Consider the following 15,060-nt stretch of genomic DNA (forward strand, 5'->3'; position numbering starts at 1 on the left):
ACTCCAGCTTCCAGCCTATAATACACAGATTTGATTTTCCCCTTTCAAGGGTCACGCGGTATCTTTTTTCCGCTTCACATTACTCAACTTTCACTAATCCTACACCTACTACATTAAAGTTGTGACTCATGTTACAGGCTTTGCACAGATCATTTTCCTCCCCTTATCTGCTCCTCACTGAACAATTTTCTTCTGCCACGCTTCAGATCCTTTCACTTTTAAAGAAAGTGCCATTGTACCTCCAGACCTCACAAGAGCAGCCAGGCTGCAGCCAACCAATGCTCCTTATGGACAGCAGCAGCCAACCAACGCTCCCTTTTCTATCCACCTGAGCAGAGACACTATTAAACATCAATAAAACAGCAAGTAGTTCAGCAATTCAATTACCTGTTTACATTTCTTTTGTGCATCAAGAGAACCATACACACAAACAGCATTAAAATCGTGTGATGCTAAGAAAACCATCAAAGAACACAGTGGAACCTTACAAGCACCATATTCAAAAACACAAAATCGGTATTTTCTTCCCCAATTCTGTCTTCGCTATTTGAAAGTCACATCTTATACATCTGAGGTGTAAACTGTGTCCCACTTGTTCTTATATATCCCAAAGATGAATATTCTATGGAAAACACCTAGTTTTCACACCACAGCTATTTTTACCTCACAGAAAGTTTAAAGACTGCTGTAACACTTAAGTCTCACAAAGCAGACATCCCAACACAACTCCTTAAGCTATGCCAGCACTAGAGTCCCACCACAGGAATACATGGAGGTATGACAGAACCGAACAGCTAGTTTAGCTTTCAAACACAATACAACCATTTCATTCTTTTGCTGTTCAGAGCCACTAAAAGCTGGAGCTACTAAGTTCAAATGAGGTGAGTACTCAACTTTACTCCCTTAAAGGGCACAAAAACCCCCTAATTCCTCCACTGGCTCTTGAAAACCAAGTATTCTCAGAACAAAAATTCACGCTACACTAGTTCAGTTAACTTCACAGGACAAACAGATGTAGTGGTCATACCTTAATTTAAGATTACTATTGTGCAAATATAGTCCATTAGTTATCAAGAGTATTTTTAGTGCTGAATGTATAGCCCCAATTCTACTCTTGATGCTTCTTCATATTATTTAATTAATGTATAATTAAGGTTTAAAACAAAATTCAAACAAAATCACATTACCTTTACTCGTGAAGATTTCCTGGATCCTTCTCGAAACGCCTGAAACAAAATTAAAGTATTTATATTCTTTGGAGGAAATACAAAATCTCTTCAGGAATTCAGAATCTGGTAACAAATTCACAGCTTTTCAATGTGGACCATTCTCAATAAAACATGCAAGACAAGGACAACACTACGCTATTTGCGTAAAGAGGGAAGGAGGAAGCAGGTGTCAGAGATGTCCTGTAATGTTAACTTTTGAAAGAAGTTTGTCATTCTACAACAAAATCTCATTCTTTAAATTATCTCACACAATGCTGGGAGGTAACAGAAGAATACGTGGTAGTAAATTTATATTCAGAACTGTTCATTCAAAAGGAAAAATTTTACTCTGGATTTCCAAATAGATATCAAGAACTAATTCGGACTTCAGCTTTTAAAGGACAAAATTCTCATCCAAAAGGACAAAATACTCATCCAAGCCAGTGAAACTGAAATGCAGAAAGGAACACCTTAGTTTAGGAAATGCCATGTACTTTACTTCTTCACATATATCTGTCTTCAAATATATTGTTTACACCTGTAAGTAAACCGTTTCATGTCAATATCCTGTTTACCAAAGTAGTTTAGTATCTAAACTTTCTGACAGCACACTTCCACAGAATTTCAACTCAAACAAACATCAGGACAACCTACAGCAAACGTTTCTGAATGTAAAACAACCACAACTGAAGACTTTCAGACACAGAATTCTTCTTTGGGTATCCAAAGCTTGTTCTGCCCCAGTGGTCCAGTAAATGCAATTTCTCCTTATAAATTCTGCCTCAATTATTAACATTGAGCTTTCAGAGCTAGTACATATTAACTTGGGGTGGGGATGGGGGGGTGGAGGTAAAGAAGCAGGGAAGACTGTATCATTTACTGCAGAGCATTACATTTCAAGCTAAACCCAGGTAGTAAAATATTATTAGTAACACAATAGTCTGATTTTTAAAACCAGTGTCTCTTGGTAAGAGATATCACATAGCTTCATAAATTAAAAGAAATTACATTTACTTACTTTTTTACATTTTGCTATGTTCTGTTCTTTTTCTCCACTTTTTTTCCTTTTCTTGTCATTGACTTTTGTAACTCTTGTAGCAGTTAAAGTAATTGTAGTTGGTGTATGTTGAAAAGCAGTATACAGTTCCACAGGAACCTCATCACCACTCTCTGTTGCACTGGTATCCCCATCTTTAAAACACAAGAATATTCTGTAAACAATCAAATACTGTAGAAAGAACATTCACTAGTTACTCTACACCTGCTTTTAAAAATGCATACTGACAAATACTTCAAGCACTCACATGCAAAATCCAACAGTTGCAACAACATGAAAATGAATGACCAACCAGAAGCTGGTAATTAACAGATGTTTGTAATGCCAGGTAAGAAAAAGATACCAGGTTAATTCCATTGTTTGAATAGAATTCTATTACCATATTTCATTATAAGCAAAATCAGAATCACAACAAAAAAAGATTAAAAAAAATGTTTAACTCATTCACTTCTATGTAATTTTTATATATAATATGGTTTAGGATTCTCTCAGATGACTGTATTCTAGAGAAGATTAAAATTAATGACTGCCCAGCATTTCTTGTGAAGCCCTATTAATCAGTCATGTGTAAGTCATAATCGACTATTTCAGCTGCAATTTGCAGTGTCAAGGGCCTTTTTCAGAGTAAATATGCCAATTTAGCCAGAAGTCTTGTCGCCTCAAAATCACCTAACAATAACGTTCTGCTACTCAGGGAAAAGTGAAGTCTATTTTACTCATTAAAAACATAATCATACACAAACTGACAGGTATTTTTTCTTTGTGCTGTGCACCCACAGACCTGAAAGCCAAAGCCTGATGTTTAGCATACATCAGCATTTATGTCAGACAAATAGATTTCCTGACCTGAAACAGGATTACCCTAGTTCTGTCAAGATGAAAGGCTGTGAAATACGGGGAGGACTGAAAGAGAGATGGTGCACACAGATAGGAGGCTGCTGTTCACATGTGCTCAGTACAGACTTCTTGGATTTTAGCAGCTTCTCCAAATACTCTGCCTTCAGTAAAGATACTTCACACTAAGCAACACTTCTTCTGAAACTGCATAGAAGCAAGCAGGCTTTACAAATATTTAATGTAAGCAGAGAAAACATTCCTTCTGAGCTCAAAGGATGTTGCCTTAATCAGAGCACTCAACAGTCCTAATTCTTGAAACCTTCTTTACTAAATAAAGAACTGTGGCTACTGGTTACTCTGGATTTTTCTTGCTCACAACATTCCTTAACAGGATTCTTCTGTGCATAGTAAGCATCCAATTTTACCATCTTGGTTGTTCTTTTTAACAATTTATTAGGCACATAATTATACTTTATGTATAAGGAACTCATGATGTTTTCTGAATTTGTTTACATCTCTGCTGAGAGTATTTTCTGAACTAGCATAAAAAAACATAGAAAGAAGAAATGTCTAATCAAAGAAGAATGAATAGCAGAATAAGCAAAGATTGAGAAATGAAAACCCAAGGCCCTCTTGACATTGTAGTCCATACACTAGTGCCTACAGAATCATTTCACGGCCAAACACCTTCCTCCGCCCCCCAACATAGTCTTAAGGAAGCAACATTTTAATATTGTTGTCTACACTGTGCCCTAACTTACTGTAAAGAGTAATTACCACAACCAAACATGTAATTACACAGAGTTGTTTTGAGACACTCCTCCTTAACCTACATAACCTGCTTTCACTTTGAAGAGCCTTAGTATAGCATTTTTGCATTTTGGAAGGCAAAAACAGATTCTACAAATTTCACAAGAAGTTATGGGCCCAGACTCATTTCCCTGTAAGCAGCAACTAATTTCATCAGCATCAATTTTAAGACCAGACAGTCTGAAGCAACATTCTTGAGCGAGTTACACATCTGGATACTGCATCTTTTAAAAAAAACCTCAAAACTAAACACCACCCCCACTCCACCCCCCAACAACAAAAAACAAAACCCAAAACTCAGGATGAGTAGAGGCTTAACAAAGGTGCTCACTCCACTGAACAACAGCAAGCAATCCAATGCACAGTAAGCTGCATCAGAATTACACTTTCATACCAGAACAACAAAACCAACACCACCACATAGAGCCACAGGCCCCAGTACAGTAGGCTATAAATGTTGCCAGGAAAAAGGTGGGTTATCCATAGAAGTTTAAGACTCTGACCAAATTTCCTATCATGTGAAATGGTCACTTAAAAGCTCTTTTCTTGAGGCAAACCAACTGATCTACTACTTGCTCCTTACTATTTAGCTTTGGATGCAACATGGCTAAAACAGCAGCTCTTTAGAAGTCTACATGATAAAAACTGTTATACTATATTCTCATATATAAATGAAAAGCCCTATTACAGATAAGCCTAAAGAAAAAAAGCCCCATATATATATATTTACTCAAAGAACATCCAAATAATTTAATCTTACATTTAATCAAACACCTGTAACTTACTACTAAGTTACAAGTAACATTCTGCTGCTGTTGAACACTTAAATCATTGAATACATATATTCAAATTGATGCCACTTCTGCTTTTCCTACTTGGAATCATCTAGGAAAATTGGCCATTTTTACTAAAGTCTCATAGCAGGAGGTAGTTAACTTTAAGTCTGAATGAACCATGTAATATCAGTCAACATACAAAAAGTGCACTTAGCTAAGCAAACATATTGGCTAAATGAAAATTAACTAGAGATGTAAGCATACATTCATTTCAAGTTATGTATTATAAATCACAGTAATTAACGTTACACTTCAACTGAGTCTTAGTCTGAAACAGGATTAGAATTTATCCTTGTCTTTACTCTGTTTTTATACTTAAGATTTACCATTAATATCTCTTTTCCTATTGAATGTATAGAGCAGACTTAAAAGACATCATCAGGATTAAGGAGGGCTGAACACTAATTTCAAAAGTAAAAACCTTCAGCTCCTATTAAGATTTTAACTATCTCTCAAGTTTATAGTAAATGATCAGATAGTGCGGCTACGAATCTTAAGTGATTACTTAAATAGCTGAGACTATCAATTTCCCCTATCCTGTATGTAAAATCACGTTCATCCTCAAGTATCACCATACTACTTAATGATCTCATTAACTCCAAATGAATTAAACATATTTGTTCTTTTAATAACATTTTTGGTGATTCTAAATTCTAAAAACAAAACAAAAAAATTCTATCTAGCAGGTCCACTAAAACTTTACAAAGTAAGCTTGGTTTTGTTAAAATGAAAGCAGACAAAACAAAGAATGAAAGCGGTTTTCTAAATAAGTCATTAATGACTTTAAGGGACTTACAGCATCTTAGCACTGGGCACCAGAACATGTCAACCACACCAAGCAGCACTATTAAGCCACACAGGCTTCCAGGCCACATCACACACTTCAGAATTTTCTGAAGGTGTATAAAGTAGGCAGCAGAACCTTATCTATATGGTATTTTTAAAAGAAATCTTCACACACACACACTTGCACGTACCCCAGTACTTCAGAGACATGATTTGAAAGTAAAACATGTTAAGTTTAAGAGGATGACTTTCTCCCAAACAGAACTCCTGACAAGTTATGCTGGTTGAGTTTACAAATTCTGTAAGCAATAGGAGAGCTGGTTTCACAAAATAGATTGTTTTAAATCTCAATTATGTAATTCTTAGAGACAGCAGTATCACCTGCGATGGAATAGTTTTAAGAGATCAGTATGAGGACATGAGTACTCTTTAATATAATGGAAAAAAATGACAGAGCTGTGAAATATTTTTTTTTCCAAAACTAGACTTAGTAATCCTCTCATCACATAAGAAGAAACCTGAAGCTTTTCTATCTTATCTTCAGTAGCTTACTCAAAGTAGTTTAGTTATTACAAAAGCTACGTTCATTATTATGAGACTTCAACAATGTTCAGACTGAATTATTCCACAACGATAATAAAAAAAGGCACTGGTGGCAACCTTTAATAAAACACATGGCACTGCAACAATTCTGATACGTTACCTTAGTAACAATAAAGTAAAAGGCACTGATTTACCAAACCTTATACAATGAAGCCTCTCAAAATTGCAGAAACTGTGTATACACTCTCAAGTCCGTACAATTGATACATACTTATCTTACAAGGAAAAAAAACCTTTAAGCTTTACTCACCTGACATATTTTCCCTTTTCCTTCGTTGCAACAGCACTGCCCTTTCTTTATCTAAACTCCTGAAATTAAAAAATACATTTTATTCCATTCTTCAGACTTAAGCATCAATATATTTAAGTATTAAAACAGAGCTTTTCACAGTTAGCACCTTCCACCTACTACTACAGAACGAACAGCAGACTAACTGAATGTTTAGATACTTAGAAAAGCATCAGTTGTGCACTGTTCCATTTCATTGTAATGCAAAGCACTTGTAAGTATCCAAATCACTTGAAAACATAAAATGATAGCTCAGAAGAAAGACTGACAGTTGGGCCATAGATTACAGATAAGCAGGCATTAAACCATTTTCCTGTATATTCTTCAAAACAATTATCACAACACAGTACAAAACAAATCCTCTAGGACAACAAGGTCCAAACTATTTATCAGAAATAAAAGAATCGTAATTAAAATGTTCTGAACACGTTTGTCTTTTATTCAGTTTGATTAACAATCTGCAACTTTAGTAACAGGTAGCATTTTACTCTACATCCCAGGACAACTATGATAAGAGTCAGGTATAATCTACCTACTACACAGTCAGAACATAATGCCCTCCTTGTCACGTCATACGACTTCAAGTTCGAGGGGGGCACAAAAAGTACTCATTCCAGAGCAAGACATCCTCCAAATGAGCACTGCAACATACTGGGATAGGGCCGTAAAAAATAGAGACACTGAGAAATACTGGTGGGGCAGCTGACCCAAAACCACTGCTGTTAAGGGTTCTCAGTGTACAACAGTGATGAAAGGAAATACAGAATGGACTGTCTATGTATTGGTCAGCCTAAGAAAGGATCCAGGAATCATTATTGTTTTGGTGTTTCAAGGGTTTATCCCTGCTGCCTAGTGAAGTGAAACAATGACTACTGTGAATAAGGGAATGGAGACTGGTAAGATCATCTACATCAGAAATGTAGCTCCTTTAACTAGAATTGTCAGGATTATGCTACATGGTCTGTGTTTTATCTGTTAGTTGTTCCACTACCACATCTTTTTATGTTCTCTAATCACTCTAGTTATTCTGAGTTCAGACCAAACTACCCACCTTGGTTGACAACGTTCACACAGATATATGTCAGGAATATGCTGCCTGTCAATCCCCATGCAGTCAATGTGCTGCCAGACACTTCAAAAGGAAAAAAAGAACAAAAAACATCTTTTAAGTACCATTTTTAAAATTGTGTGCATAACATATACAGGGAGAGCAAGCCATTCTTTTTTTCATCATGATCTTTACTCAGATTGAATACTGTCTAAAACTACATCTCAATCACTGTCTTCACCACCACTCTGCTAGCTGATTCTCTATTCCACTGATCACTGTAATTCCAATCTTGTGGCTGTCTCCTGGTGTCTCTCTGCTTCTGTAGACTCATTTTTCCTCTTGGAAATTTTCCTAACACTGGAAATACAAAATGGTAAATTATCACAATAGAGAACAAGATAGAGTATTTGTCTCGGCAACAAGGCTTACGGCTTTACATAGTAAAAGGAATTTTATTTTTAAACAAAATTATTCCATTTGCTTTTATAAATATATATTAAAATATTGTTATCTATAAAAATATATGTACAACTATATGGGTTTATTTACTTATGTATTTTAATATAATTTATTTACTTATGTATTTTTAAATTATTTTAGAAGAAAATACTTATGTATTTTAGTAATTTTATACACACCCCCCACATGACTGGTAGCACTCTTGGGCAGCACAGGAAGAACTTCAACTGCTTCCCACAGTCAGGGAAGAGAGGCTGCTTGCTAGACTGAAGGCTAACCTAGGACAGCAGTTTAGGCTCATCCCCACACTGCTAGAAGGAACTGGGACACAAAAACTGTTGTTATCTTCCCACTTTTGAATTTATTACAACTCTCTCCAACTCCTCCCAGACAATCTCTTCTTCAAAAGAAGCAGACTCTACCTAACTGGTGACTGCCTACAGCTCCACTGCTCAAAGAGTATAAATAACTTCAAAATAAGGGAAAAGGTTATCAGGAACAGGGACCATCAAAAATTAGTAACAAGCTTGTTATGTAAGCAGAGCTCAATTCGTGTTTTAATTACCAGTAATAATAATTTTAGAAATACACAACAATCTAAAATTCAGCAGTGTTTGTTGAGCATATTGGATGTACACAGGCTAGTACTGAGGAAATGCACAAACATGAGATTTGCCTTCTCCTGTTAAGTACATCAGTTCTAAAAATTTCTAAGCTCATTTTTCCAAGTCCAAGTGTTTAACAGTAACCACTTATTTTTCTATTATCAAGTAGGTGCTTACGCATGAACAGAGAAGTTCAAATATTTTAACTTCAGCTTCTCCAGTAAGAATCTAGGTTAGTCTTTTCATAGTTATTAAAATTCATAAAACTATGGCCTTTGAAAATTAGAGTTGTTATCAGAAAGATCATGCACAGAGAAGCCAGTATTCGAGAGGTTTCTTTCAGATTATTTTGCATCCTGCAGGTTACTTAACATACATATACACAATTTATTAAGATGCTTTACTACTCAGTACATGCAGCTTAAGAACCAATCCTTAGTTTTTTATTTCACCATTCTAATAAATAACTTGGGCAAAATACCAAAGAGATATCCTTTTCAGAGGATAATATTCCCTTATTAAGCAGCAATGTACACGTAAAGGTACAAACAAATTAGTATGAATAGTCAAGACAAAACTGGAATGAAGCATAAAATACTCACTGGCCTTAACCAACAACCTTGACTATTAGAAAGTCATACAACCTTCAAACACTGTTTTGATGGAAGGAAATTTCCTATGACTCAACATAATTAAAACAACATCTAGTTACACTTATTTTCTGTGCAATCTGAAGTTTTAAGTAATTTTTACCTTTTAAATTAATATTCATTACCTGCATTTGTCACAACAGATCATATATCCATCATCATGTGTAAAGCCACAAATGCATCTGGTAATATCAGTTCCATAGCTTCCATCCTCTGACGTACTGATGGTAGTAGCACTGGAGGTTTCATCAAAGTTGGGAGTGGTAAATATGCCTACTTCATTCTTGCTTATAAGCACTGATGGAGGAGGAGAAGCTGGAGGCGTTGGAGGAGGCCGAGCACCATAGTTATGGTCCTAGATTTTTGTTGAAAGAGAAGTTACAGCTCTTAAGTGTTCATTCATACACTGTTAGTTACTTAAGCCAAAGTGTAAGAATTCACTTCATAAAGAACTTCAGAGACTTTTTATATTTTAGTAATAGTTTACAATTGTGTTTCTGTCATTGCTCGTTCTTGTTTTCTACCTTCTCAACTATGTTTTACAAGTGCACTATGTTCTGTATTCTGCTTCCAACCAACCATCTTTAGTCAACTTACCCAACTCCAAATAAGATCTAAAAATATAAGCATGAATCAGTTTTTCCAGTTAAGAACAGCAGACTTTACATAATCTCTTTTATACAGAATACTTAGCGTGAAACTTACTGCATAGGGCAAACCAATGTAACTGTGTGAATGCGAGCTGCTGGTATACAACTGGTGCGGATAACTGTTCGATTTTTCAACTACCACGGGGCTAGCTTCTACAGATTCTGGTCTGCAAGGCAAAAGACAGACAGAAGAAGAATAAATACGATTAATGCGTAATTTAATTAAGGGTCTGGAGCACATGTCTTATGAGGAGCAGCTGAGGGAACTGGAGGGACTGGAGTTGTTTAGTCTGGAGTAGAGGAGGCTGAGGGGAGACCTCATTTGCCCTGAAAGGAGGTTGCAGAGAGCTGGGGATGAGTCTCTTTAACCAAGTAAAAAGTGATAGGATAAGAGGGAATGGCCTCAAGTTGCACCAGGGAAGGTTTAGCCTGGATATTAGGAAGTATTTCTTCACAGAACAGGTTGTTAGGCATTGGAATGGGCTGCCCAGGGAGGTGGTAGAGTCCCCATCCCTGGAGGTGTTTGAGAGTTGGGTTGACTTAGTGCTGAGGGATCTGGTGTAGTTGGGAACTGTCAGTGTTAAGTTAATGGTTGGACTAGGTGATCTTCAAGGACTTTTCCAACCTTGATGATTCTGTGATTTATATTAATAAATTACAGGTACTTGTTGCACAACTTCTAATTAATTGTTTGCTGATCCTGTTTAAAGGAGCACACCCCCAATGGCCCCCTTTCTCCCCCCACCCCCCCAAAAAAAAGAAGAAAAAAGAAACCCAACCCTCCTCTTTCATTTAAAATGAAGCTTCCAGAGTGGCAGAAAACGTGCCTCTGTAGAGTTACAACATTTCTCTGTAAAACTGCATGCTGAATCATGTGACACAAACTGCAACTCTCAGACAGAAAAGAGTGTTACACACTTTGTCAGGGAGTCATCAGTTTGTGTGCCCATGTCTGTAGAGTTGTATGAGAAGCTGCAGAAAGGACTTCAGCTTAATTATGAGAAAAGAATTCAGGGAGCTGCAAACTGATACAGCCCTGCACTACCACCAATCCTACTCAATTCTGCAAAGACATCTAGTGGCAGCATTAGTGCACCACCTGCAATCACGCATACAAACCAGTATTCAAGGCAGCAAGGCAGTTTGTCAATTTCTCTTTAAATAGAAAGAAAAAAATGATAAAAATTTGCAAGAGAAGGTTTTGTAGTGAAAGGCACTGACTTCTTTAATATACAATCTACGGTTTACATGCACTACACAACATGCAAGACAAGAAAGATAAAGGAATACTAAAACAAGATCTTTTTGACTAGAAGAAATTATAATTCCATTATCTTTCCTCCACAGTTAATCATGTGTGCATACACACACTGATTTTTAGCCAGTAACCTGCAGCTTTTTCATTGCACCATATGATTCAATCACACCAGAACAAACTTCAAATGAACCCAGTTAAACTAGTTTTGTTTTTTTGTCTTTGTTTTGCTTTTTTTGTTTTTTTTTGTGGGTTGGTGTTTGTTGTTTTTTTTTTACACTGAAAGGCAAGGCAAAAATATCAGTGTCTAAAAGTGAAGTGGCTTTTGACTCCCATCACAAACCAAGCCTGGTTTACTTTTCTAACTTTCGTTTTACTATGCATGAAGTCTATTTCCTATCACAAATATCTTAATTCCTTGAATGGGTATTTTAAATAAAGTTGGTATTTCTGAATATTAAGATAGGTATCAGTGTTTTTTCCTAGACATTAAGACATTACATATACCCTTTTCTGTTACGCCATTAAGTGATACTAGCTTGCTTCAAAAGGACACCAGCAAAATGCTGGAAATATTTTTTGTAAGAATATAGTTAATCATTAGCTTTCTGAAAACAATATACAGTATTTTCATGTCTACTTGAAAGTGTCCTACTAACATTTTTGGTGGTTCATTTCTTCCTACTAACTTTTCCCAATGTGAGGTGATAAAACTGTGTAAAAACACTAGTTAAAAACACTGCTTAGTGAAGACTTTAGTTTCTAGAGTCCAAAGAATAAACATCTTTTTTAAAACACTGATGTCTCTAACAATCACAAGATCCATACTGGTAGACAGCGAGCAAACATGAGAGCACAAATCACTTTAACTACTACCGTTAGAAATACAACTTCTGACTAGCATGAGACAAAATCCAACTCTGACAACACTTGCCCTTCCTTATCTCATAAACCCAGAAAAATCCTCATTGATTCTTTCACACTACTTCTCAACTTGAAAATAATTTTATTCAGTTTGTTAGAATTATCTTCTAGAAGCAGTTCAGAATTTACCAGGTTCAAACCCATGACTAAAAAAACGAACAGACAGAAGTTGGAAAAGCTGTGCCTTTCCAACAGGTTTGCCTTTACCTATTTACTGATATAAAGCATTTGGGCAGTAATCATACACCATTAATGTCATCCAGTTAACCCTTCTCACTATCTAGCCTATGAAAATACCAATGAATGAGGCATTGACTATCCATCCATCACGGCCCGGACAGAAATTAACTTACTTTTCCCCAGTTCAAGAGGGTCTTGACCTCTGTATTGCTTCTACTGCAAATGGGACAAGCAGTAGCATAATGACTCTTACTCACTACGCATTCAATGTTTAACCCAAGTCATCTTGTTTGCTTCAGTATATGGAAAATACTCAGTTTTCAGAGCAGGAAGACTTACTGCTACAGGACAGGGGGGAATTCAGGTACAATCCATCCTTCAACAATGCCACAATTAATTTAGGAAAGTTTCCTTCATTAAAAATAAATATTACCATGACCTAAATAGCAGCTACTTCAACATGGGAGCACTTAGTGAAAGACACCAGAGTGGAAATGTCCTAAAAAGAGAGGTCATGCATATTTCATCAACTGACTACAAGAATTAAAAAGTTAGTCTAAATCTCTTGCAAAATATGAGGCAAGACAATACACCCTACTCCCTAAATTCATTTCTACCTATTCTAACAATTTATAAACCACTTAAGAAAACCAAGTTTAATATTTAGAGGCATAACAGTTGTGGGAAGCAGAAGCATTAAGCTTCCAAAACCAAAATACAAAAACCAAATGCATTTATCCCCAACTACTTTAATACTCACAAAACAGATTCAAAGTACTGGGTTAAAAAGGAAAAAAACACAGGTTTACCTGAATGAGGAAAGTCAGGAAAAGGGTGAGAGAAAATTAGGTGAGACACAAAGGCAATTACATCTTTGTATTCAAAAAGTTTTAATGTAAGTACAACATTAGACCAGAATCAGCTTTCAGCAAAGCTTTTTTCAAATCCTTATCCAGGGTTGCCACAAATACATCTTTAAATTATAGAAGATGCTCACCAGAGCTTTGAATGTAACTGTTCTGTTCCATTTATCCACTCAAATGCTAAAATGGGGTGGGAAACAGTGTGGAGAAGACTGAAAAATATGGGAAGGAGATGGTGGAGCACTCACTGAAACTAGAAACCAATCGTTGTAGGTTTCCTTTACAATCAATAGAAGAGTGATACTCATCCCATAAGCAGTACAGATTGAGTATCATTTCTCCACGGAACTACAGACAACCTTCTATCTTTGGCAGAGGTCTGTCAACGCTTTAATATGCCCTTCACCAAATTCCTTGTTACCTCTCTTCTGTCCACCATGTGTATGACCCTGACCTTAAAGAGAAAATACGCCCTCTATATTAATTTGTCCCAAGGTCAAGGCCTTCTTCTCAAATCAGAGAGTTTTGTTACGGAATATCTCTAGGTAAAATATTTAACTGTACAGCTGATTAAAGTGTGAGATACCATTTAATTTAAAAACCAATTTTTAAAAATTCTTTACACAAGTAACAAGGCAATAACTACTGTATTATGGACATTCACCCTAATCTCACCACTGGCATTCTTGTTGGCATCCCAAAATACAAGCTTTCAGGAAGATAAAGTGTAAGCATTAAGATCAGAAAGAACATGATGAAGTTTTCCTTGCTTGTAGTTTTGAACATAAGCCAGTTCTGAAACTGACTTGAGTTACTAAGCTTGTCAGTCTTCTGAGCATACCACATTTTTCAGCTGCACCTCAAGCAACTGCACCCTTAGTGTCTAAGGGAGATATTTATGGTATTTTTAGTTTTCATAAAAACTGAAATGTTTGTATTACAATGTGGTATATTTGACGTTAGACAAACTCCTAATATCACACCCTAAAATAAACAAATATTACCATGATAAAATTACCATGATGTTTTGCTAAAATATCATATATATTTGTTAAGTCTTGTGGTTACCAATTCAGAACAGCGCAAAATATTCATAAGGAACAAAATAAAAATCACCACAAAATAAGTTTCTCTCAGGCTGCAATGATTTAAGACATTGCTGTAACTTGAAAACAAGAACATAGTATTTTCTCAAATTAATATAAAAAACAAAAAGGTACTGTATTTTTTTAAAAACCCTCAGTTTTCATTCTGCAAGTGAAACAACTCTCATGATCTGTGTCATTTCCTAACTGTTCATATTCTAAAATACAATGCCAACTGAAAATATTCTGCATGCCACCAGCAGATGGCATTAGTGAAAAATTAAATAAGCAACACATGAGACCAGACAGTTTACAAAAACTCAGCCTCTACAAGCTTACAGTTAACCTGTACTAAGGGAATCAACTATCAACCATTGTCAGCAACAGTCAATTCTTCTTTACAATTCCTGTCCCCTCCACCCCATTCATTTTAAGTACTGTTTAGTCTCTGGACATGTAATTAAAAAGAAAAAAAAGAGCTGTTTTTGTCAAACACCCAAAATACAATCAGGCCCTCGAATTTGGTGCCATCAACCACTTCTATAAAAATGTAGGTATTCAAATGGGAAAAAAAATCTCACTAAAACTTTCAAAGGCAGGTGGGTATCCAAGCTTCAGGCTACAAAAACTAGGCTAACAGTACTTCCTGAAAACATTTATCGAAACTCAAAATGAAACCTCTTGCTTCCAAGCATATTTCAGCAGCAATCTGCCATACGCCAGTCTGACAGATCTAATTTTCAAGGAATTCAGGTTTGCTTTCCCTTTGCACCAGCATACCTGAGCAGTAACCGGCTAAAGGTCAGCTCAGACAAAGGAACACAATATATTCTGTATGAAAAACAGTATTTTCTATTTCAGGACACCTCATCTAACGAAACACAACTGATGGGCTTCACTACCTAGACAACA

General features: G+C 36.0%; 1 protein-coding gene across 3 annotated transcripts in view; it reads right to left on the minus strand.

The window, feature by feature from the left end:
* Positions 1-15,060, minus strand: part of KMT2E (lysine methyltransferase 2E (inactive)) — a 61,458-nt gene that overhangs the window by 25,168 nt on the left and 21,230 nt on the right. For all 3 annotated transcript variants that reach the window (XM_074903360.1, XM_074903361.1, XM_074903359.1), the window contains 6 exons: positions 9,897-10,008; positions 9,317-9,546; positions 7,478-7,558; positions 6,388-6,446; positions 2,227-2,399; positions 1,188-1,226 (listed from right to left, as the gene is read on the minus strand). In XM_074903360.1, coding sequence (XP_074759461.1) covers positions 1,188-1,226; positions 2,227-2,399; positions 6,388-6,446; positions 7,478-7,558; positions 9,317-9,546; positions 9,897-10,008 — 694 coding nt within the window. The remainder of the gene's footprint in view (positions 1-1,187; positions 1,227-2,226; positions 2,400-6,387; positions 6,447-7,477; positions 7,559-9,316; positions 9,547-9,896; positions 10,009-15,060) is intronic.

Source organism: Athene noctua, chromosome 3 (genome assembly GCF_965140245.1).
Source record: "Athene noctua chromosome 3, bAthNoc1.hap1.1, whole genome shotgun sequence".
Classification (NCBI taxonomy): Eukaryota; Metazoa; Chordata; class Aves; order Strigiformes; family Strigidae; genus Athene; species Athene noctua.